Below are 26,321 nucleotides of genomic sequence, written 5' to 3' on the forward strand. Positions count from 1 at the left end.
GCATTCGACCAGTTATGCCTCGCTATAAACCTACTACTATAGTATTATGGCTCAGTGAAACTGAAAGTTAAACATGAGTCGGAAACAAGGCAACACTTATCACGATCTGACACGTGCTTCTCTAAAATAAACTGCCAATTATACAAGATCGTATCTTAGCAACAAGCTTTTTTATTTATTTCCAAACTGAAATAATTAGCAACAAGCTACCATCAAAACAAAAGCATGATATAAAGGTAATCTGGACCGGATTTTGAAAATTCTACTTTCCATTCGAATTCACAGCAATAATAACGACAATAACAATATGAACTCAAGATAAATTTCAAAATAGTTACAAATACTAAATATATTGTTGAGCCCTCGATAACAAACCCGATACTGGTAATTGGTTTGGTTGCTCGATTGGTTTTTAAACAGCAGCTTAAATATACTCAATTTGATTTTTTCCTATTTCTTTTTTTTTTTTTTTTTTCCTTTCCGTTTTGCGCTGGATTCAAACGTTGCTAGTTCGATTTGTTAGTTCGATTCTTGGGGAACGGCAAAACTTGTCTGGAGTACGGTGTATATCTTGCGGGGTATTTCCTGTTCATTTCAAGTCTGATAAAAAAAACTTTTATGATTGCAAACCAAGGGGATTCCCATTTTGTGGCGTTTTTCGTGTGGAAAGGAAAGAACTGAAATCGAGGCATGGCGGAAATACGAAGATCGTCACGTCAGTAAAGTGACGACGCGTGGCCGGTCAATCTTTAACTACATTGCTCGGCTCACGCGCCACAAGCTGAACACAGACTAAACCAAACCAGTCGGAGTGACTGGTAGTCAAATCATTTTTACTGGGACTACCAGCAGCTATAAAGAACTTTGCAAGTATTTTCCTCTAGCCTAGATGGGGAAGTATTTTAGACCATTTTATTCAAACGATTACGACGGAATAATGAATTTGCGCCGTGGAAATTAAGGGCTCTACGACAACGATAGAATGATGTTCCGCTCGCCTAAAAAACGCTACATTGTAACTACGATATTTCTTACGTCTTCGTTCTGGTTAGCTATAGAACTTGTGCTTTTAAACTATACCAATCGGCTTAATGTTGAATATTCATCGAGTGTACAAATCATCCAAGGGAAATCGAAAGTCAACGCGGATGTTAGCTCAGACCAACTTCAGCCCAGCTCAGATGAAATAGGAATCAATGAATTCAAAGGATTGTATAAAACACCTATACCACATATTTTAAAACAGGGTGAAAATGGAGAAAAGGTATACAATAGTCCGGGTGAAAAAGAAATCGAGCAAGGACGCTTTCAACTCTTCCAGTTTAACGAGTTAGCGAGTTCGAAAATCTCCCTTTTGAGGACGATACCGGACAACCGTCCCGAAACGTAAGTAGTTTTAGTCTAAGGCGATTTGTTTGGGTTATTTCCTTGGTATTTCGATCAGGGTTGCTTTTGTATTTTCCTAAAAGCTATTGTTATCACAGCTTCAAGATGTTAAGATATCGTCAACAAAACACCGGTAGGATAGAGTTAGTTTTACTCGTGTCTCTAGAGATTATATAATACCACACAGGCACAGATCAGTTCCTTATCTATTTCCACACACTACGTTAGTATAAAAATCTTCCATGAAGTACAGCTTGCTTATTCGCTATCATATTTTTTTATATTCCTAGAACGGGCCTGCTAAATACAAACCAAAACTGTTATGAATATTTTATGTAGAGCAAGAATACACAGACTAAAGATCATTTACGGTTATCTGGATGTAAAACAAGGACAAACGATTTATTTTTGTCTTAGCGGGAGCTTGGCATAACGTAAAACGGAGAACGTTTATTACCTAGTGACCTAGTGGCCTCAGTGTAGTAGTATAAAAGTTTAGGTCAGTCTATTCTACTAAAGTTTCGAATCCTCAGGGATTAGGGTTATTGCACGTAATATTCTCGCACTAAAAATTAACATGATTGAAATGTGCGGCGGCAGGGATTTAAAAATGATTTTTTCGCAGCCGCTGTTGTTTACATCGCTGATAATCCGGAGCACAAGAATATGTTAATTTTACTCAAACACGTCACTAATCGTTTTGCAACACAACTTGACGACATTATAAGCACTTTGAACTTTTAATATATCTTATCTCTCACAACAAATGACTAAGAGATCCCATGGTTAAGACAGATTTTTGAAAGACTCTTTACAAAAACACCTTGTATCAATTGAACTTTAGATGGAAGAGACCTTCTCCACCATCGGCTAAATCCAATCTAAATTGATGGAATTAAATTAAGTTAAATCCATAAAAACAAAACGTTATGTTTCAATTTTTAAGATATTCTAGTTTTAATTAATGCATTAGAAAGTCTTCCTTTTTATGAAGCTAGACTTATTCATATTTCGATCAAATACTGACAAAAATCATGTATATAATCTCAAAAATTACAAGATATTTCGTAATTCTTTATATCATTATTGTTTTTCCAGATGTTTCAACCTCAAATACTCCCAAACAAAGCTGCCCACTGCAAGTGTGATAATCATTTTCCACAATGAAGCGTGGACAACACTCCTGAGGACCGTTCACACCGTGCTAGCTAGGTCCCCACCACAGTTTTTATTGGAAATTATTCTAGTTGACGACCACAGTGACACTGAGAAATACGGTGAGTGAATTTGAAATGTTTTTTTCAAAGGTTCTTCGACCGCAAGGATAATACGCGATTCAAGGGACGATAAATATTGCGATAAACATAGTAAAAATCATTCTTTGTTGCATAGGCAAAATTTGAACCCTTTTTCGCGTTATTATTGAATTATTCAGCAAATTTCTTTATTTCATTATTTCCTTCTTTCCTTTGTTCTCTCTTTTCCATCTTGCTTTTCATTTGTCTACTTTCCATTATTTCACTTCTACCTTTCCTTAACACTTCACTTTCTTTCATATTTGGTTGTCATTATATATTCTGTATTCAGTATTCTATTCAGTCTCAGTTACTATTTTCTTTTCATCGCACTAAAAAGTCGTGAATGCCTTTGTTTGCCCGAAGTTACCATGGTAATATTGATTCTCATGGAAGATTATCAGGATGAAATTCGCCCTCCAGTTTAATGAAAACTTAGTGATAAATTCAAATATTCTGTATTTCAGTACTCTTTACGAGTGATTTGAATTGTTTGAGGAAAATTTCTAAGGAAATAGGGGAAGAAACAGGACAAAGACGAGACGAAACGAGAAGTGACGAAACGAGATGAGAAGCGACGGCGGAAGAAGAGAACGAGAAGACGAGAATAGAAGAAAAGAGGGGAGGAAAAAAGAGAAACCTAGTGAGAGAGAAAAGGAAAGGAGAGAACGAAGGAAGAGAATGCGTGGAAAGAGATACAAAACAGTCGTGTCCTGGTTTACGCGAGAAATTAACGTCGCATTGATTTGTTTCGTGGAATCAAAAACCGTCCATTATACTTTAACAAATGTTTTCTTAATTTTAGGATGATTTAAGATTTCAAGAGGTATTTTTCGATGCAGAAAAACTCTACTTACGGCTGTTAGTAATGTAACATTTTAAAATAACAATCAGAATCGAGCTAAAAGAGCTGTTTACTTTGTACGTATCTAAGTGTTTTTTGAGTGGTAATGACAGTCTTTAGTGAAAGCCACTTTGACCTTATAATTAAGGATGGGAGAGAATACTGAATAACAATACAAACAAAACTCTTCAACAACAAAATAATCCGAATTCGGTGTTCGAATTCCGTAAAATATATGACACGAGAAAAAGCCTGTGAAAAAGACTGTTGGCGATAGCGGGTTGAGAAATATTATGAAATCGAATGTTGGATTGTAATAAAACGATTTTGTTAAACATAAAATTAATCACAGGAAAGTATTCGGCTGTAAAACGATTGTATCCTTTCGTAATTGGAGAGCAATCTTTCTTAATCTTCTAAATTGGCAGTGAATGATAATATTTCATTATAAAGGTACCAAGCACTTAGTAGGTGTTCTATTTATGAACTATCCGTGATTTTAAGATCTTTCTTATTAATATTTGGCGCTTATTGACGAATAACAATTTTTCTATGTTATTTTCATTAATTATTATTACTATTTTATACTATTATAAAATAGTCTCCCGACCCTTCCTAAGGGACCATTCATTATTTATGCCAGGGAGGGGGCTGGCAATATTGTGAAATAGTAAAAAAAAAATTCCCAGCCCCAATATAGTGTAATGAAAAAAGCTCGTGACCCCTACAGAGGTTATTGGAAATCTACATAGCCCCCCTCCTTCCCTTAAATATCAAATATTAACTAAAGTACAAGTTTTCATCAACATTCTTCTATTTAAATAGCTCAATCAACAGTTCTTTTAAATAACAAATGAAATGAATTGGTTTAGTAACAAATAAAACTCCTTTCTCTTCTCCAAGATCCTCCTCCTCTTCCTCAAGCTCCTCCTTCTTCTTCCTCAAGCTCATCCTCCTCTTCCTCAAGCTCCTCCTTGTCTTCCTCAAGCTCATCTTCTTCTTCCTCCTCTTCTTCTTTTGACTCTTTTTCTTTGTCTATCAAAGCCCACTCAGTAAGCTTAACCATAACACACTTCCTTGCATCAGCATGCCAATTATAATTTTCAAGTAACTTAGTTAATGCTTTTTGGTGTCTATCTCTTCTTAATGTCTCTAATTGTTCAATCTGCAGCATATCCTTTGTGATGCAGTCATCTAACTTGTCTAATGAATTCGCTTTAATAAGTTTTGACTTCAAAAATAATATGGAGTTTTCTAGCCGCTTTGCCTTTCTTCTTTCTGCTTTTTTCTTGTTCTGCTTAATTTTCTTTGCCTGTTTGTCCTTTCTTTTGATCCCCTTTAATGCTTGGACAATTTAATTTTTGCCATTGAAAGTACCTCAGACTTTGCATCTACATCTTGCATTAATTTGTCTACTTCTGTTAATTTAGATTTAGAGTAATCATATTGCTCAGTAGCCCAATCTTTCAATTTGTTCTTACAGAAAAGATTGTCTACATGGTGTTTAAGTTCCTTTTCTTTGTCCTCTAATTCTGATTTTAACTTCATTAATTTATTGAGACCCTTAGATACAGTATCTTCATGGTGAGGCCTTGGTATCACAGAATTTATATTCAAAAACTTGAAGCAGGATGCTTCGTTTTCTTCAGAAAAGAGAGTGTCCAAATCATGGTTGACCATAATATTATGCTGACAACAAAAACTAGATGACCCCTCAAATTTGCTGCCATATTTCTGCTGACCCCCCTCTTGAGTCCTCTGAATTTATCGTGACCCCCTCCCAATTCTTGCCAGCCCCCTCCCTGGCATAAATAATGAATGGTCCCTAACCTACAGTAAAAATGGGGGACATAAAAGAACCTGTTGAATTATTCGTATAAGAGTAGGGGACTGTCTCCCGGTTCAACAGCCTATCCCAATCTGGAGGCATTTATACTAACTTACTAACAAATCACTCATGATTGTAAGCTGCACGGCTGCTACTAGCGCCTAAATACGCAGCCCGTAAAGTCCTCCACTGGTCATGATTGTAAAGCGAATTGAGACCATGTAAAAATGCGCTATATAAGAACCCCGTTACTACTACTACTACTACTATTATTGCTATTGTTTTTATCTTTTCTATTAACTATCATCAAGAAAGACTTACTATAAAAGCGAATTTTACTTGTTTCAATATTTAACTATTATTATTACTAAGACTCCATGTCAAACGTCGAACTTCGCATGAGCCGAACCTAATGACATCAAAGAAGACCGTGAAGCTCGACGTTTGTCCTGACACTAATATCATTGCATAATATCTACTTGAATGATAATTAAAATGTGACGGATGAGCTTAAAGGGGGACTTGGACGAAAATCGGCTTACAGTCGGTTTAAAGTTGTGATTTTCCGATGGGAAATATTACATTTATTAAAGATTATTCCAGTAAAGTTTAAGCCGAATTAGATTTTGAGCAATTTTCGTCCAAGTGCCCATTTAAGTATAAGATAATGCAATAAAATAGATATTATTTTCATGTATCAGATTATATATATAGCCTCCTGCGCAGACGTTCTTAGGGTCGTCACGTTGTCACGCAACGTTACTTTTCCAACTAGCGTTCATTGCGCGAGGAAATTTAGAACGATTAATAGTCTAATAATCTAGCATAATTACTTATTTTATGCACAGATTTCCTTTGTTGTTTTTTCTATAAATGGATAAGATAGATTATAGAAATGTTATGTTCAGCTTGCTTTAATCATTATCATCATTATTTATGCCTGTGGCACGTAAGCCTGACACCGACGGGATCGGGTATTCATCGAGTTACGCGCTTCGAGTTACGCGCTTTTCGAGTTACGCGCTCGACCACACCCAAATTTGACGTTGTCACACAGTGCGCGTAACTCGATGTCATTAAGAAAGTTGTGTGAGTTCGAGTTACGCGATAGGCGCGTGACTCGACTGCAGGAAGGAATCTTTCGCAGTTCGAGTTACGCTATAATAAGCAACTTTTTAATGATATCGAGTTACGCGCACCGCGTGAAGACGTCAAATTTGGGGGTGGTAGAGCGCGTAACTCGAAAAGCGCGTAACTCGAAGCGCATAACTCGAAGCGCGTAACTCGATGAATACCCATCCTACGCCAAGACTTCAGCTTGTTGTAACGCTCGACTTTAATTCGGCAACATAACAGAAGTACTTATTTTGGGTAAAAAAAATAACAAAAATATTGTCAGGATACAGGACCGGAAAAGAAATATTGCTTAACTTCTGAATCTTTCTATCTATCTCCAGACCATCTTGGAAGTAAATTAGAAAATTACATCAAAGACTTTGTTAAAGTTCATCTAATTCGGGCCCCAAAACGCGAGGGTCTAATACGAGCTCGTCTCATTGGCGCCAAAGCAGCACGTGGTCAAGTGTTAGTCTTTCTTGATTCCCATTGCGAGACTAATAATGGTTGGTTGGAACCGCTGCTCGCGAGGATCGCCGTCAACAGAACTATCGTTGTTACCCCGGATATCGAAGTTATCGATTTAAGAACATTTGGGTATGCGAAAGACCAAGGGGGTAATAATCGAGGTGTATTCAACTGGGAGTTAACTTTTAAATGGAGAACTATACCTGATTATGAGAAGGAAAGACGAAAATCAAATGCTGACCCTATCAGGTATGACTAATGATTTTATGTACTGGGTTTGGAAGATCACTTGGAAAATTCATGCAAGCTCCAAATCCTGAAATGAAGTGGCGACTTCCAACATATTTCATATTCATACTATGAAATTTTAAAAGTCATGAAAATATCACGGAAGTTTTGGAAATGCATGCCGTCATTTATGAATTATGGAAACTAATGTTGGAAGTTGTAAATCTCCCGAGCTAATTCCCATGATTCCGTGGAAGTGTCCCGCAAAAGGACAGAAGTCCTTTTCTAGCTTATTTCCATGATCTTATCAGATATACAACCAATGAATAACAGAGAATATAGGCCATCTTGCACCAGGTTGTTCCTTTCGTTATCACAAACCTACGACGAAAAAAAAAAAAAAAAAAAACCGGTAACGAAAGAGCCTCCAGGGTAACCTTTATCAAATAAACACATATGAAATATCTTAGATGTAAGTGAGGTGTCAGTCTTCTCAGTCGCCGTTATAAGTGTCGGTCGGTTGTAGAGATACCGGGAGAATCTGGGACAGAGACTAATGACGCCTGCGCACAGAAGGGTTGGGAGACTATAGAGGCTTTGTACCATCCCGTGATGGCAGTCATGACAGGAGGCAGGAACAATTGAATCTGATCTAATCTGATTTACATGAGAAAGAACTCAGTTTCTCAGGGGCAAGAGACTATTGTTATGCCTCCTGTCGTGGCTGCCATCACGTGATGGTGCAAAGCCTCTATAGACCCTATGCAGCACGTCGAAATGCAGATCAAAGGTTTCCAATTCTCATTAGATTGAAATTCTTTTGTTTTGTCCTCCAAATTGAGTGCTTTGAGGTCACATGCAAGAGATCTATAATCATCTATAACTTTCAGATCCCCTACGATGGCTGGAGGTCTCTTTGCCATCGACAAGTCCTATTTCTACGAAATCGGCTCATACGACACGGCTATGTCCTACTGGGGAGGAGAAAACGTAGAAATCTCATTTAGGGTGAGTAAAAAAAAAACTTTTAAAATATCGCACTCGTTAATTTCAATAGAAACGGTTCCGGGCAGGAAATTTTCGTGGGGGGCTAGCTTCCTACGCAGACGTTCAAAGGGTCGAGAAACGTTGCATGACAACGTGACGGCTCAAATGATGTCTGCGTAGGAGGGGACAAGTATTCAATATTGGACGAGTACGAGTTTTAAAATTGGTCCTGTGCGCATGGTTAACACTGAATCGTAGTCGATGTCCAATTTTTTACAATCTAAAGTTTCAATCTAGGTACACTATCACGACTACGAAATGATAGTGTCAATCTTTTAAAGTTAAAAACTGAACTCGTACTCGTTCTTGTACTCGTCCTCGGATCGAAAGGTCTCTAATGATTGAATATGACGGACAGTGTTTGCCCGTTGCCAGTTCATAGTTTAAGAATCATTTTCAGTGCACATGCGATTTTATCCCTAATTTCTCACCTTCTTTTGTCTAAACCTTACTTTGTTCTTAATAAAAGGTGAGAAATTCGGGATAAAATCGCATGTGCACTGGAAACGATTCTTAAACCATGAACTGGCTTATTGGAGTCTGATCGTATAACATGGGCCTTTATCACACGGCGGACATTTTTATTCTCATAAGAATAAAAACCTTTGTTTAACCTGCATTTATTTATTTTCAAACTCTTGTATGCGAGGCTACGCGTGGTAGAATCTATTGTTCCAACCAATATGGCTGCCGCGTGAAAAGGCCCATTGATAAAATTTTAATTTAAAATAAAAAATAAAAAATATATATATTTATTTAATTAAACTAAAATGCAACAAAAAATACAATAAAAATGAAAAATAAAAATACATTTTTAACAATTATAACAACAACATTTATAATTAAAAATGCTCCACTGATAGGACTTTTATCTTTTTCATCTATCGAGTATCGGTTTGTTATCATATCTATAACGAGTAAGCATCGAAATAAAGTGGATTTTAATTGAGAGCATCTTATTTCTTATCACAGTAAGCTTCGAGACATATTTCCGCATCCGAAGTCTGGCATTTTTCATATTTTTAAGCAAATAAAAATATTTAAAAGAATCCCTTCAAATTAATATCAGTGTCTAAGTAACGTTTCCTGGAGATAACCTCCGAAAGTGTTTCTTATGGTCTTGGCTGTCGGATGCAAAGATCAATCGATATTTTGAATTAAATACATGTGGGCAGAAAACTAACCTCATCGGATCAGAGATTAGACAGGCAAGGAGCAGCTGTTCGTGAAAGATCCTGTCTTTTGACTAGATTCGTGGTTGATATGATCAGCTGGTTTTTTTCAATTAACATAAGCGCATTACAGGTTTTACAGATACTATTCCTTATTGAAAGCATATTTTAGGAACTGAATAACGTATGTTGACGATTGTGTGTATGATTTGCTCCATTTCACTCTTTTCTTTCGCCTGTTTTTCTTACCTTTTTTCCCCATTCTATCAATAATAATAATAATAGACTTCCGTTTGCTCTTTTCTTGTTTCTTCTTAACCTTCTTCGCTCGTTTCTTCGTTCCTTACGGGTTTTTTCTATCCTTCATCTTTCTTTCTCGTTTCCTTATTCCTTTTTTCCCGCTTCTCCTTCATTCCTCTTATTCTGCACGATTCCAACCGCCATCTTACTTGCTTTGTTCTCAGTCACGTGTGCTGTCTCAGAATAATCTATATATCTTTCAAAACCTAACTATAATGATAGACCGTTTTCTCAAGGTTGTGTGCGCATCCAACTTGACGGGCCACAAAACTGAATAACGCAAATTCAGTAAGATTGAGAAGCCAGTTTTATATTTAAAGTGGAGAATAATCGATTTTATGAGTTCTTATCGAAAAAAATTTAATAGCAATGCATGTTACTACTCGTGTTCTGGTATCGTCGCTCGTCAAGTTCCTTAAATTTGGATGCGGACGCCTTGAACCTTGAGAAAAGCGGTCTATTGATGTTGGAAATAACACTTGAAGTCTAATTTTTTAAACAGAAGAGGGGAAGAAACATGCTGAAAAGAGAGACGACTGCGCGCACACATCAATTATTTGCAAGCCAAACTTGGAAAGATGTTTCTTGAATAGCATGACCTCACATATGTAAACTAATGCTTTTGCATTAATTGAGTTTTTTTTTTTTAAGTTTTTTTTTATAAAGTTTTCATTATTATTTAATAATTATTCGCCAAAGGCGAAGTTAATATCGAGGAATATTTACCGATCCGCGATTCTTCTGGGTCTAAAACAAAAACAGACCAAAACAGACGGAAAACACAAAAACTCGATAATATCGGCGAGGCATTAAAAATGTAACCTGCGGTAAACAAAGAATCATACTTTTCGTATTACCAAGAAGTTAAATTAAAAGGCAAATAGCTTATTTTGGTTTAGAAAATGCAAAGAACTCAGACTGAACTTAACTGTAAGCAATGCCGAAAGGATTTTAGAATCAACAAATTTAATAATTGATAAAAAAAGTGGTCATGATGGCATACGCTAAAATTCGCATTAAATTCAGTTGTTTTGGCTTGTTTTAAATTACTAACAAGACTACAAAAGACAGGTGAAAAATTAACAGTAACTTTTAAGGTCTCACATGATCACATAATCAAATTTTAAGATGTATATTTGATGTCCTCAGATCTGGATGTGTGGAGGTACGCTGGAGATAATTCCATGTTCGAAAGTTGGTCACGTGTTCCGTGAGAGTCAACCTTACAAGATAGGAGATGGCGCCATTGATATGAACAACATGAGGCTAGCCGAGGTAAATTATTACTACTTTCGCTTATCTCTTCTAGGAAAAAGTAAAATTTTGTTTGACTGCTTTATCTTTACTGTGATGCTGCGTATCTGCACTATCCAAATGCGCCTGCGTTCCTTCTCACCGGAAATAAAAGCATCGAAAAATACAATCGAAAAACGAATGATCTACAGAAACGTCTCGTCGATGAAGCTAATAAGTTTTCAGTTTAGCTTCGCTCTCAGTATATAAGTAAATAGACACCTCTGGCTTAAGGATTGCCTTAAGAAATTAAGGAACTGCGCCGGGCTGCACTGCACATTCAAGTGACGTTAGGAATGCAAAGCCCCCTCCTCCCTCTTCTCCTCCACCTCAGTTTCCCAAACTTACACATACACACACGTCTTTTAACGTTATCCTCTCATTGTGTTCCGCACACTTTAAGGTCTGGATGGACGACTATAAAAAGGTTTTCTACGCTATGAAACCCCAACTACAAGGAAAAGACTTCGGTGACATATCAGAAAGACTTGAACTAAGAAAAAGGCTCCAGTGTAAAAGCTTTTCGTGGTATCTAAAGAATGTGATCCCAGAGTTAGTCGTACCAGACCTGTACCCTCTAGGGAGGGGAGAGGTAAGAACTTACACCGCAATCATAAAAAAATGAACATTAAATAGAGTGGCACGAACCGCGGACCCCCCTATTTTAGTTTCATGCGTATATTAGTTTGCATATTTTTTAAAACCAAGAGTAAATTCCCGGTTGGGCTATTCTTAGTAACCGGATGCAGTTTAAATTTCGCCTTACCCTATTCCCTTGCGTCATCAACTTGCGCGCGCGTGCTCGTTTTGATCAAGTTGATGAAGCACAAGTAGGTAAGGCGAATTGAAACCGCAATCGGTTACTAAAAATAGCCCAACCGGGAATTTAAATTGCGCGCGCGACATTAAGAAGTTTCCCTCTCTTATTTGTGCTCTCTTAATTAAATCTAAAACATCCTTCCCACACTCTGAGGCCCTTGTCTTGTACCCTGGTTTTCAAAGGTTCACTCGTTTTAGTGCTCCTAGATCATAGGTTCCAGCCTAACAACCTTTGAGTAATGAAACAAGAAAACCTCTGAACACAAGAATAACTCTTTAATATTTGCCATGCAGGTTTGAATTATAATCATTTAGATATGTCGCTAACAATTTTTGTACCGTTTTTAGGTTCGCAATCTTGGAACAAATCAGTGTTTAGATACGCTAGGGAAAAACGACCCTGGTGGTGAGCCGGGCATGTACATGTGTCATGGTATGGGAAATAATCAGGTAAATATAATGAAAAATAGCTGCGAAAATCGATACACCTTATAACACAAGAACCCATGCGATAATCGCATTGTGGGGGTTAAAAGAAAAGAATTCCCTTTTCTTGAGTGTGAAATACTTTTTAATGTTGGGGCCAAAAGAAAAAGAATTCCCTTCTCTTGAAAAGTGAAATATTTTTTGACAATGTTTTGACTCCCAAGTTGGGATTCAGTGCAAGAGGTCTATTAGCAATTCCGAGGATAAAAACAAAACTGGGTTGAGTTGGTATTGCATTACTGTGGAGGTGCTTTAGGGGACATATTTCCAAGATGGCGTTCATGTCGTCCTCTTGAACAGTCCCACAACGCACTGCAATGCAAACTCGATCCAGTTTTACCCTCAACCTCGGAATAGCTAATAGGTACTAACAGGTTACGTGATGCTGACCCCTTTAACAAAGCAGTTATTTCAAAATAATTTCTCTTTGTTTATATTTTTAGTTCTTCATGTTCACGAAACAGCAAGAGTTTTGGCACGATGATGTATGTCTGGATCTCGTGAGCGGTGAACCCGATACTAAAGTAAAGATATATACTTGTCACGGTATGGGAGGAAATCAGAAATGGAGTCACGTTAAGGTATGTGTCACGCAATCATAACCACCACTGTAATGGGGATACACCTATATAATGGAAATGGCATGTGTGACGCTGGTGAGAGTTCATAGGAAACTAGAAATTTAGTTACCGTTTGAGTGGGTTAAAAGTTCATGTCGCGAAATCGCGCCAGTCAGTGATGGAGTCATCACAGACTTTGTGGAAATCGCAATACCTGTCACGGTATCATAGGGAATGGTGGGACCTGCATCGAGAACCAGAGATGGGATGACGTTAAACCGTGGTAGATTTAGATGTCATTGGGAAAGGGGGTAGCAAGAAACGTAAGGAATACCTTGAAGACGTGGGAACCCATTTTACAGTATTTTTATGCGACATTCAAAACTTAAACGAACTTTTCTGTTCATCTTAGGATGGTCCTATTAAACACTCTTTATACGATGTTTGCCTTGAAGCACAAGGAGACAAAATATTGGTTAGGAAGTGTAACGATGCCAAGACACAAAAATGGCGAATTAGTTCCTACCCAGACGAAGAAAGGAAAAAAGAACATATATTATGACCATAAAGTCTAGTTTTAGGAAACATGTTTAAATTTAAGTGTTTGTATTTCTAAATTGAATGTCTAAATTCTATAAAACGGAATCCTTAAGGGACAGTGGAACTTTGTGCAGGATACAATGACGTGGAAAAAAACTAGTCAATGATTTTGTGAAATTTTTGTTAGGTAGCTATAAACAAGGATTCTTGTGGTATTCACAACCCCTTTAAAATTTTCTACACTAGGCTTTCTTCGAAGTATTTGTTACATTGAAGATTTTAACTAAATTTTTCTATTTCCCAAATCAATGAATTCTTGGGGCCAATGTTCAACTGACGAAGTTAGGATTTCCATATTAAATACTGGTGCTGTCAAGTAACCCCAAGAGAGTATATACTTCATGCTCTCTTGGTATTCCACAGTTCAGTCCAGGAAGAATTACGTGGTATATTGTTATGATTACAGTTTTGGTACTATTTTTATGTACAATTCAAATACTATTTTAGATTTTAGATATATTTAACGTTTTTTACTTCTCCTTTGTAAGTTTTCGCATTACTACAATAAAAACCACGTTGGCCCAATTGGAAATGTTTGGAAAATATGTGATGAAATTCATAGGACCCAGGAATGGTGAATATAAAGGAATGATAAGTCCAGTGTTTTGCATGATTTTATGATAGGATCTCTTATATCAAAAATGACATGCTTTATACCTTAATACAATAATTTATTGAAAAACAAATTTAAACATATCTTTTAAAAGATATCTAAATTTTTAAGGATCGATTTTAACCCTTTGAAAAATATTAACAACACCCCTGTCAAACATAGGCTCATTAACGATAATTAACCGTTTACTAATAGAACAAGAAGAAATAAAATTAACTTAGAACATCATTGCGCAAGCTAAACACCTAGTTTTTCAGAAGCAAATAAAAAAATAAATAAGGAAGAGCCGGGAAAAGATAATATTTTATGGAATGTAACTGAGGCATGAACTCATTTACTGGGATATTGCGTTATATTTTCTGTTGGTTAAACCTTTTCATATCAAAAGGCATAGGAATAAATAAAAAGATAAGTATGATGTGCTCCATTTACAACAGAAAAAAAAAAAAGAAAATGTTAATTTAGTAAACTTTGCTCTATACCCAACGCTGCGACTGTATTATCGTGAACAGTCTACACATAGGATTCATACATGTTAGAAGTAGTCACTATTGACCAGTGTTACTATTTCATTATAATTTACCATTAATATTATTATTTTATCTATGTTCATTAGTATGTTAAAACAGTTATCTTACCCTTGATGAAGTACTGCTATTTGTTTTGATTAGTTTGTTCTTTTATCTAGTATTTCCAACACTTCCTTGCATTTCTCTTGTGCAAATGAAACGGCTTCGTCAGCTTCCTTTAAAGTCTGAAAGGAAAAAATAAAACATTAAACAATTCAATAAAAAAAGAAAAATTAGGTAGTAAAACGTTATTCACTGGATTCATTTACAAAGAGAAAAAGTAAAAAAAATCTTTAATGGAAGACGATTTCCTTATTCCAGGGCTGTCAACTCTCCCGGATAAACCGGGAGTCTCCAGATTTTGGACCGTATCTCCCGGTCTCCAGATTAGAGTATCAAATCTCCCGGATAATCGCTAAAGCTGGCCATTTCTTGTCTTGTGAGACTCGACTTTCACAACCATAAAATTCCAATTATTTTGTGTCACGTTGTTTGTGTTATTTTAAATCGCTAACAAAATCAAAACGTTCCTCATAAACTGTTCTTGCAAGCAGGCCATTGTAATATAATATAATAATATGTAATATAATCTGATTGGTCAGAAATAAACCAATCACATCAAATGTTACAAAGCAAAAGACGTTTTTTCGCGCGCTTTTTGACGCGCTGTGACGTCATGTCCCCTTTCCTATCAATATCTCCAGATTTGAATATCTCGAGATTTGAATATCTCGGGGGTTGACAGCCCTGTTATTCACTCATTAAAAGACTCGGTGATAACCTGAATTAAACAGTAAATCAAGTCAAAAATTAAAACTAAAAATAGCAGAACAGAATGATTAATTATAAGGAATGAATGAAATGTGATAAATGCGACGGTAAAAGTACCATTTTCGAGGTAAAAGAAACGGCTTTGTGCCAGATGCTCCAAAACAACCACTTGAAGAAACTCTATATTTTTCCCGCCTTTCCGCTCCCTGGATGTGATGCGCCTGCTACAAATCATCACGTGATTACATGAGGTATAAGTAGTTTTCCGGTTGTATAAAAAGCTACTTCCGGGTCCAAATCATAAGCAGCCAAGAGTTTGTCAGAGTTTCGGCACACGTTCTTATTTTTGGACCCTAGTAAATTTTACTTATCATGTGAGGGTAGGGGATTTAGCTTCATTCGCCAGTTTACTGATGTGCATCCCTTCCCATGAAAACAGAAGACAAAAGACACAACGGTAAGGCCCCGTCCACACGTATCCGGAAATTTTTGTATCCGCAAATTATTTTTTGCGGATACGAAAATGTTTGCGTCCACACGCAGCGTAATCGAATCGTTTTCACCGTCCACACGTACCCGTTTTCGTAAAATTTGCGGATACGGACACGAAAATTGTGGACACGTGTGGACGCAACCCGTATCCGTAAAAAAAATTGCGGATACAAAAATTTGCGGATACGTGTGGACGGGGCCTAAGTTACGATACGGTACGACTACGGATTTGTCGTATTGTTTCCTACTAGCAAGACGCAAGTAAAACATTCGCCTTTACTGATCTAAAACAACGGCGATTGTAATTTGCATTTCACGAAAGAAACATGCCTGACCATCAACTGACAACCTACCTTGTTCTGGAAATCCATGTCTTTGATGTCAGGTAAATTAATCTTCACGTTGTAGTAAGCACCCCAGACACCTGTCTCTATACTCCGTGCTCCTACCTACGAAGAAGGTTAACCAAAACCCTTCACACATACTGAATTCAAATACAAATTGCCAAATAATGTCATACCTCTTTCTGTGCCCTTTCCCCACCTAAAACCACTGTACAAGTGAATCCGAATAGAAGCTTTGCACCATTATGTGCCGGCGCCCATAATCCAGCTTGGGCTGCCTGCAGTTAGATGGAAGAACAATAAAATCCCTTTGCTCTTTGCTCTCGGGAATCGAATTCTCTCATATAAAACGATTGTATTGTTCCTGCCATCTAACATGGCTGCCGTCACGTGATGTTGCAAAGCATCTATAGAGTAGATTTCGCCGTACGACTGCGAACCGGAAAGGTAGACGGCACCGCCAAGGTACGGAAGTCACGACACCCTTTGAGCCAATCACAGCGCGCGAGATCACTTGTAATCATGTAAAAATGTTTACCGTCACGGTCACGGCACGACAAATCCAGTCCCACGAGGCTTTTAAGCTTTACGAAAGTAGCTCTTAACCAAACCATTTTATTCTCGCTTGGATGCTCGCAGTGCCATAAAATCAAAAAGAAAGATTCTAAATAATATTAAAACTCCCTTTTCGGCACTTTGACTCTACAAAGTCCTGAAACTTGGATGAAAGACTAAACATCACTTAAAATCCATTCGATTTCAGTTGAGTTTCGAATGAAACTTAGGAATGTGATTGTCGCGGTACGCATACAACATTACGGGAACGGTTTTTCATGTGCGCGCGCCTGCGTCCTCGGCGTTGTCGTTTTCTCTAGAACGTCAGTTGGTGTATTTCATGTTCTAGAGATAACGACAACGCCGACGATGATGGCGCGCTGTTTGCCGCCATAACTGGTGAAGTAGTATCAACATCCACGATGTGCACAAGATATTTTATCCTGTGAACACGTTTGCAACTTACTCATATTCCATCACCAAACTCACTAAGTATCGTGGGAAGCATTTCATATCAAAAAGCAAGGCCGTAACCGGGGGGAGCACAAGGTGCACGTGAACCCCCATAAAAGCTTAAGGTCCGCTCATCTATCTCCTTTTGCTTTAAAATTGCATGTAAATGCCTTTTGATTAAATGAAGACCATTTTCCATCTGCATATTGTAGCATTCTTAAGAATCACTCACCCATTATTCCCTTGTTTTTTTAATTTTGTTGTTGTTGTTGGTTCTGTTTTTGTTTTTTTTATTGGCTCTGCAAATCATTGCCTGTGTACCTCCCCTGCAAGATCCCTGGTTACGCCACTGAAAAAGTAAAGTTTGTGATACAAACTGCAGCCGGTTTCGTCGGTCTCCGCTTCGTAATTTTTCAGGTGACTAACTTTATTAAAATGATTTGGGAGGCATCCCGCATGCCTGGTTTTGCTTACCTGTAGATCTGACTTCGTTGTGATGTTGCTAACCTTGGAAAGTTCCACCAAGTGAGGCCATACTTTGTTAGCAGTAACAATCACTGACATTGGTACATTGACAGCCTTTTTAAGACCTTCCTCTGTTGCCTGGTTACGTCTGGATTGGACAAAAAAAATACATTGAAATTAAGGTCTTATGTCGTGCGGAATTCTTTACCAGCTGAATGGAAAATTTTTGATAGAGATGGAGGGCAATAAGGTAAGCAGTGAGATTCACTGGATTCGTTTAGCAGATCGATCCCAAGCAATATGTATATGTTGATAGCCTATGATGGGCAGTGTTTGCCCTTCAATGTTGGCTGGTAATGGGATTCACAAGATTCATTCAGCAGAATGATGCCAAGCAAGATATGTTGATAGAGCATGACGGGCATTGTTTGCCCTTCACTGATGGCTGATAATGGGATTCACAAGATTCATTCAAGAGAATGATGCCAAGCAAGATATGTTGATAGCACATGAAGGGCACTGTTTGCCCTTCACTGATGACTGGTAATGAGATTCCGAGATTCCTTCAGCAGATTGATGCCAAGCAAGATATGTTGATAGCACATGACAGGCACTGTTGTCCCAGCACTGAGATTGATTGATGTCAAGCAATTTTGCTAAGGACTCGCGATTGAAGTTTGCCTCATGAATGTGACAAAGGAAACCGTTTTCATGTTCTATAAGACATAAAAAACATTAAAAATGTGCTCAAACCATAGAACATAGCACCAACAACAACAATATTGGATAAATTAATTTTCGTAATTTTCAAGAAAACCCGTCAGTAACGCATCATTCTTACATTTCTTTTTCTTCAGGAGTATTGTTTGGAAGCTTTTTGGCCATCTGTGTGGAGAAAAATGTGCAATTACCAAAATGCTATGGCATAATCATGGTGCAAGAAATAATACTATTGAATTAGAGACGTTGAACCTATCACAACTCATGATGAAATAACCACTCATCCAATCAAAATGTTGGGATACGACACATCCTCACCTAAATTTCTCAACAATCATACATGTACAAAACTGGTGTGCTCAAAACATTGTCAAGAAACAGTGCTGACACGTATCATTATGGTCACAGCACACATGTTTATATATAACAATATATATGTCTAATACTGTAGCTGTGCAATAATTAAGGTATAGATACTGGATACTCGGATACTTAAGGTCATGCACAATGGTAGGGTTCTGGGTTGCAGGAGGTGAAACTGATAACCAATCCAAGGGTGGATCCAGCGGGCAAAGGGGGGCTGAAAAGGGGGGCTGAAAAGGGGGGCTGAAGCCCCCCTTCAGCAGGAAAAAAAAAAGAAAAAAAACTGAAGAATTAGATGCTTTTTTTTACTGTTTTCCGTTGTGTTGACGGAAGAAACTCAATTAGCCCCCCCCCCCCCTAAAATTTTGGTTGGATCTGCCCTTGCAATCTAGCTATAAATGTGTTTGCAACAGTAAGCACTTACAGTACATGTATTAGTAAGTGACTAAGAAACCTGTGCCCTTCGTGCATTTCATGATTGAAATGGATTTTTTGCAAAAGGAAGAGAACAAGAGAACTGGGGAAAAAACCCTTAAAGCATGAGGGACAGAACTAACAATCAACTCTACTCATACACTATAAATTATGATGGGGAGTCCAGAGATTTGTACCCATGGCAACGGAGGTGGGATGGTGCATTAGCTGCATTTCACGTTTGTCTTACCAAGAAGTCATTGAAAGCATCAGTATCCTTATCAACCATATCAATCAGGTCCAACATGGTCTGGCGGAGTGGTGGTATCAGCGTTCTCATCAAGGGATCGAGGGATTCATACTTCTTGTTCCCATATGACATGAACCCAACCATGGTTCCTAATGCTGCACCCTGTTGAAGACAACATTTCATTCAATTCAACATATAAGAAATGATTGTAGAAGTACAAATGAAGTTAAAATTTTCAAGATTAAAATGACAGATGATCTTAATCAGGCCAGCCCATCGCTATAGGGGTGGTTCAATGGTTCGAATGAACCTCCCTCTCCCCTAAAAAGATCCAATAACATTTAAGCAATAGAAAACTTTTTCCGTGTTTACATAGCCTGATAGCAACACGAGGGGAGGTTGGGAGAATTCGAGACAGTTATGCAAACCCGAGACATAGTCGAGAATTCTCCCAAGGCCCCTGACGAAGGATGTGTGTTTTAGCCCCTGAGGGAATTCTCGTTGCTGTGACCAACGAGAGGTTGTCATGATATTAAGATCAGAAAGACCTGCATGAGACCATAGGGTTATGCCTGTGGCCCTGACACAAGTCAAAATTTGGAACTTCGTCTTCAAAATACATTTTTGGGGGTGTTTTTTTCCTCAAAAGAAACTGTAAATTTTTGAACTTGCACCGGGAAAACACAAAAGTTGTGACGTCACAACTGTGTTTACATATACCCTCATGCAAACATCGCTATCAACCAATCACAGCATGCATACTATTTCATTTATTTTATAAAATAAAATGTTTTTCAAGAAATAGTATAACTAAGCTTAAGATTGTTAGAAAAACAAACCTCCCCTTTCAAGGTCCTAGGGACAGGCCTTTTAATTATTTCAAAACTTGAATAATGCATGACTGAATGCCATCAACAGTTGAATTAACCTAAATTACAAATCTCACTCTGCAGTCTCTGGTCAATTGATCATGAGTCATACAGGTACATATACATAATCAATGAACTTACAATGGCAGCAACAGCAGCTGCAGCTGAACCTCCACCTGGTACTGAGGTTCTGGCACCTACATTCAGTATAAAATCTTTCAATGACATTGATACCAATGGCCCAGCACTTTCCCCAATCATGTACCTAGTATATGGGAAAAGAACAAGTACATGTATTACTAAGCCTACAATCATTTTAATGTACATGTAGACGCCATGTATTATTATACATGGCGTCTGGAGGTGAGGACGTGTCTTCTAGCTCTGGGGTGCTTTTTAATTTTTCTGTTGTTAATTGACAAGGAAAGGAAAACGAACGAAATGGACAGAGGGAATGAACAGAGATGTTTTAGAATGTAAGGAAAGAGCATTCGAAATAATATCTTCGAAGGATCCACCGCTTAACCAAAATGGCAGAAAGAAAGGCTACATTCAAATAATGGCGGAGCTATGGGAAGAGAAAGGCTATGGAAGCCTTGGTTTAACCGGCCAAATCCTGAGAGATCAAGCCTCAAGACTGCAAAACACACAGAATTGCTCTAATATGACGATTTTAACACAAGAAACCGAAGAAAATATCGAAAATATCGAACAAAATGAGGACGAATATGCAGCTAATCAACCAAGACCGACACCGAATTTGCATACTAGTGTATTGCAATCCCCTGAGGCATTTCTCGACAAAGAAGGAAAAATCTCAAGCAAAATTCAGCCAAATCTACCTGACTTTGATGTGCTTCCCTCTAAGATAAAAGAGAAAAGTTGGGGGACCATAACTCAAGAACAGTTCTGTAAACAAATCCAGGACATCTACGATGAAATTGTTCATTTTAAACGAAATATCTTCAATATACCATCAGGTAAAGCAGGCAAGAATTTCATAACCGAATTGACGTATTGGCTAAAGCAATTCAATTCTAATACAGATCTAAATTATATTGCCTTGAAAGCCTTTATGGTGCTCCCAACGTTGATTCTACAAAAACCCTCAGCGACATCCAAAAGCAAGGAACACAGTGAGGCTATTGAACGGAGGTTGTCCTTATGGAGAGCGGGGGATCTATCTCTCCTGTTGAAAGAAATAAGGTTCATACAGAGCAGGTTTAGCAAGACGAGGAAAGCAAGATCTATGGAAGATATATCCAAAGTATTCACCAATCTAGTTATGCAAGGAAAGCTATCAGCCGCTATAAAACTTCTTGACAGAGAGACATCTACAGGTGTCCTTACTTTATCACCCGAAGTCTTAGAGGAGCTCAAAGAGAAACATCCTTCAGCTGCTGACATCGAAGATGAAAGCCTCTTGAATGGTCCCCTGGAACCTAATCCTCATGGTATCTTTGACTTAATCGATGAACAAATGATCTACAATGCAGCAATGAGGACAAGAGGATCTGCCGGACCTTCAGGAATGGATGCCGAACTTTACCGAAGAGTACTCTGTTCAAAAAATTTTAACGCCGAAGGAAAACTACTGAGAGAAGAAATAGTAATTATGACCAGAAATCTATTAAAATCTTCATACCATCCAATCCTGCTAGAGAGCTACACCGCATGCAGGCTCATACCTTTGGAAAAGAATCCCGGAATTCGACCCATAGGAGTAGGAGAAGTTCTACGGCGAATTATCGGTAAAACAGTGTCTGCATTCTTTAAAGAAGAACTAAAACAAGCAGCAGGTCCCCTACAAGTTTGTGCTTGACACAGTGGAGGGGCCGAAGCCGCTATTCATGCAATGAGCCAGATCTTTAGTGAAGAGGATACAGATGCAGTACTACTGATCGATGCAATTAACGCCTTCAATCAGATGAACCGGTCAGTAGCCATGCATAATATCTGGATTACCTGTAAAGAAATATCCTTGTACGTAATTAATACTTACAGAAGCCCTTCCAGGTTGTTTATATGTGGTGGTGGAGAGATCCTATCTCAGGAGGGCACCACACAAGGCGACCCATTAGCCATGTCATGGTATTCGGTAAATACATCCACAATAATTCAAACTTTAAGAACTTTTTTTCCTGATGTAAAGCAGGTGTGGTTAGCTGATGATTCTGCGGGAGCAGGAAGAATTGTCTCTTTATTTAATTGGTATAAAAACCTGGAACAAGAGGGCAAAAAGTATGGATATATTGTTAATGGGTCCAAAAGCTGGTTGATCGTGAAGTCGGAAGCTTTGGCTTTGGAAGCGAAACAGGTATTTGGAGAAGAGGTTAACGTCACAAGCGAAGGCAAACGTCACCTTGGTTATTGGATCAAAGATTTATAAAGACCAATTTTGCAACGAGAAAATCTACAAGTGGAAAGAAGAATTACAAACCCTCTCAGAGATTGCAAGCTGCCAGCCACAATCGGCCTATATCGCATTTACAAAGGGATACAAATCCAAGTTTACATACTTCATGCGAACAATTGAATCTTTTGAGGACTATACTGATCCTGTTGATAATGTGATAAATGAAATGCTTCTTCCAACGCTTTTCGGTCAAACAGAACCACTACCTGAAGAGCTGAGTAGGCTTTTTACCTTATCCCCTGCGGAAGGAGGCTTAGGGATGCCTGCACTAAAAGAACAGGCTCCACAGCAATATGCGGCATCACTTCTAATAACAGCTTCACACTGAGGCTATTAAAACGCAGAGCAAAACGATGTATACGACCACAGAAGATGTGAAAAAACAACATCAATCACTAAAAGCTGAAATCTCTAAATCGAAAATGGATGAAATCGATGCAGCATTACCACCTGACATACTCCGTCAAGTAACCCAAGCAAGAGACAAAGGAGCAAGCTCATGGCTCAATGCGATACCAATTAAAGAACAGGGACTTACTTTGAATAAACAAGAATTCAGAGATTCTCTTTGTCTGCGTTATAATATACCGTTATCGGGTTTACCAAGTACCTGCGCTTGTGGGACAACCTTTTCGGTAAGCCATGCACTATCTTGTAAAAAGGGAGGATTTGTTGCACAAGGACATGACAATGTCCGTGATCTACTTGCCATACTTTTAAACAAGGTTTGCAACAACGTTCAAAAGGAGCCACAGCTTATCCCATTGGATGGCGAACAATTTAATCTAAAATCTACTACCACAAGTCAGGATGCAAGGCTCGACATCAAAGCTGGATCGTTTTGGGCACAGGGAGTAACTGCATTTTTTGTTGTAAGAGTATCGCATGTTAATTCCAAGAGCAACCAAAACAAATCCACTTCTACAATCTTCAAGGATCAAGAAAGCGAAAAAAAGAGAAAGTACCAGCAAAGAGTAATCGATGTCGATATGGGAACTTTTACGCCCTTAGTTTTTGGTACAAATGGAGGGATGGGGGCAGAATGCCAGATTTTTGTAAAGCACCTTACTGAGAAATTAACCAAGAAGACAGGGGACACATATGCAAGTACTATAACATGGATTAGAACTCGATTATCTTTTGAAATAATTAAGTCAGTACACGTGTGTCAGGGGGACAAGAACCCCTTTTTTTAAGGACAATGAATTCTTGAATGACTTTAATCTTAACGCCAATGTAGCGGAAATTTAGAAATATTTAGATTTTAATAATAAATGTATAGTTTTAATATAGTATTATATCAGTGTGAAGAGCTGGACTCGTGTTTTGAGCTATTAATTTATTTTACAAATATGTTTTCATAGATAAATAAGTAAATATTATATAGATTTGTTATTTTATATTCATAATCTCTCCTTTTTTGTTTTATAATTATAGCAATATTCTTATCACGTCTCATATTATAATGAATTATTAGTTAATTATTATTGTCAATAAAGTTATTTATTTATTATTTTTAATGTACAAGTACAGTAAAGTAGGCTTAAGATCCTGAACTAATGAAACTTGTGTTTTGCATTGCATGATCTTAACCAAATTGGTCTATGAAAGCAATGTGTGTTCCAAGTTCAAGTGTTTTGCCCCTGAGGCTGATGCTACAGTCAATGTACTACCACTAGAATTATGGAGGTGGGTGGCAAAGGAACCATTAACCGTTTTAGGAACCACAAGAACACTGCTTTCCCAAGGTCCTGCTAAAAAGTGTTTCGATATATCCAAGTGTCTAATTTAATTTTTCTCAGACTGCAAATCATCTTTCATTCATTTCATCTGATCATGCAAAGACACACTGAAAGATACTGCACCTATTCTTAAACATTATTTATCGTTACATTTCTGGTGAAATCACTAGTTCCAGTTTTACTATTTCCAGGTAAATGATCAAAAAATTGTGTGCCCAGAACTGTTGCCAAAACAGAAATTTGATCACTGTCACAAGACACCACTTGACACCACTTGGCCAATGAGAAGAGATGAACACTTGGAATATAACAAAAAGTATTCTACATTATCTTTATAATGATTCAGGATGCCGTTATGGTAAAGAGCTCACCTCTTGCCTCACTGAGGTCAGAGATTGGAATCCCAGTTGGCCTATGTGAGCTGAGTTAATTGGTTGGTTCTCTTTCTGACTTCAATGGTTTATTCTGCCCTCCTGTTTTTTTCCCCTCCTCTCAAATCAACACTAACTAATCCAAATTGGTTAGAGCTATTCTTTGGGATCATACATGGACTGTGTAGAGTTGCAGCTGCCAGAGGCAACTGGTTCATATGCTTTCAGTTTGACCCCGTTGAGTTACAGGTACGACACTGCTGTACTTTGCAGTGGTGATTAGAGATGACAAGATGACAAGTTTTTATGATAGTAAAGTACAAAGTTCACTTACTCAATGATACGTGTTCTAGGGTCAAATGGTGTAATGGAGCTCAAGCCAAGCCTCTCCACTACCTGATTGACAGAAGAACATTACAAAATGAAATCATTTGAGTAAAACTAGTTACAACTAATGGTAAAATTCAATAACCTCAGAGAAACAGCCTAGTAATATGGAATGAGGTGTGTTTTACACATTTACAGTTCTCCCTTTCACTTCCTTTCCTTCCCTTCCCCTCCTTTCCTTTTCCTTCTCTTCCCTTTCTTTTTCTTTCTTCCCTCTCCTCTTTTCTTCCCTTTTCTTTTCTTTCCTCCTTATCTTTTATTTTTCAAATCCTTTCCTTCTTTCTTCCTATCATTCTATACTTTACATTTTCAGGGTTTTTTCAATTAATTTAAGGGCATTTTTATGGCCTTACGAATACCTACCAGTCTAATTTTTTGATCCTGTTCCACAATAAACAAATCCTCTTTCTTGATGTAGTAATCAGCAGCTCTAAGTATAGCATCAAGAGGCACAAGACCCACCACTTGAGATCCACATACACCAAGCTTTGATTCCTGAAAGCATGTAAATCAAAGATAATGTTTGTTACTGGTGTTGACCACTTACATTTGCAGAGTAATGAGAGTTATGATGTGGTAGTTATCGTTTGCTTCTGGGAATCAAGGATAGCAGTTAATCACTAAATTCTCATCTCTGGGGTCTCAGGGTTCAATTTCTGGACTCAGCATCATATATCAAATATGAAAACTGCTCTATTATTTATGTAGCTGAAATCTAAGAAGTGACACCTACGTTTTTAGGGGTTAACACAACAGAGCTGGGCTCCTAGTTAAGTGCACCCTAACAAAAACTCCTGGGGAGGGGGGGGGGGGGGTACTCCCATATATGGACTATACGGGGATGATCTGCTGAACAGGGTATGGTTTTTCGAGCTGTCATATTCAGGGTTTCTACTTTCGTGTTGACCGAAACTGGTTATTATAGTCGTAAAAAATGATACGCGAGATGACATGATAATTGAAACGGGAACTCAGTGCAATTGATTATATCTTTTTTCATAAACAGGGTCTACAAATTTGAGCTTTTTTGTCATAAACAGGGTACCCATTTCAGAATCCCAGGGGAACACCCCTACCCAAATCCT

General features: G+C 37.9%; 2 protein-coding genes and 1 non-coding gene across 12 annotated transcripts in view; 2 read left to right on the forward strand and 1 right to left on the reverse strand.

The window, feature by feature from the left end:
• Positions 1–624: 624 nt before the first annotated feature.
• On the forward strand, positions 625–14,697 carry LOC116289058 (polypeptide N-acetylgalactosaminyltransferase 6). The gene is made up of 9 exons (XM_031695945.2): positions 625–1,386; positions 2,485–2,663; positions 6,811–7,186; positions 8,056–8,173; positions 10,834–10,959; positions 11,381–11,569; positions 12,145–12,246; positions 12,726–12,863; positions 13,255–14,697. Exons 1-9 carry the CDS (start codon positions 983–985, stop codon positions 13,402–13,404), a joined length of 1,782 nt encoding a protein of 593 aa, XP_031551805.1. The 5' UTR covers positions 625–982; the 3' UTR covers positions 13,405–14,697.
• The window catches only part of LOC116289059 (formimidoyltransferase-cyclodeaminase), a 29,130-nt gene continuing 8,479 nt past the window's right edge, over positions 5,671–26,321 (reverse strand). For 5 of the 10 annotated variants that reach the window (XM_089027122.1, XM_089027117.1, XM_089027121.1 and 2 more), the window contains 9 exons: positions 25,596–25,731; positions 25,184–25,241; positions 20,462–20,585; positions 19,452–19,613; positions 18,546–18,589; positions 17,714–17,852; positions 16,241–16,336; positions 14,694–14,809; positions 5,671–7,546 (listed from right to left, as the gene is read on the reverse strand). In XM_089027122.1, the coding sequence (XP_088883248.1) occupies positions 14,723–14,809; positions 16,241–16,336; positions 17,714–17,852; positions 18,546–18,589; positions 19,452–19,613; positions 20,462–20,585; positions 25,184–25,241; positions 25,596–25,731 (846 nt within the window). In that variant the 3' untranslated portion in view covers positions 5,671–7,546; positions 14,694–14,722. Of the gene's footprint in view, positions 7,547–14,693; positions 14,810–16,240; positions 16,337–16,772; positions 16,864–17,471; positions 17,589–17,713; positions 18,590–19,451; positions 19,614–20,461; positions 20,586–25,183; positions 25,246–25,595; positions 25,732–26,321 lie in introns of those variants that run through there. The other 5 variants (XM_031695946.2, XR_016119243.1, XM_089027118.1 and 2 more) reach the window with 5 other exon arrangements.
• Positions 20,775–24,223, forward strand: LOC116289057 (uncharacterized). The gene has a single exon (XR_016119298.1). It is a non-coding gene; the product is annotated as an uncharacterized LOC116289057 (transcript).

The sequence above is a fragment of the Actinia tenebrosa genome, unplaced genomic scaffold (assembly GCF_029948245.1).
Source record: "Actinia tenebrosa isolate PJP-AT-01 unplaced genomic scaffold, QUT_ActTen_1.0 PGA_scaffold11__36_contigs__length_13525064, whole genome shotgun sequence".
NCBI lineage: Eukaryota > Metazoa > Cnidaria > Anthozoa > Actiniaria > Actiniidae > Actinia > Actinia tenebrosa.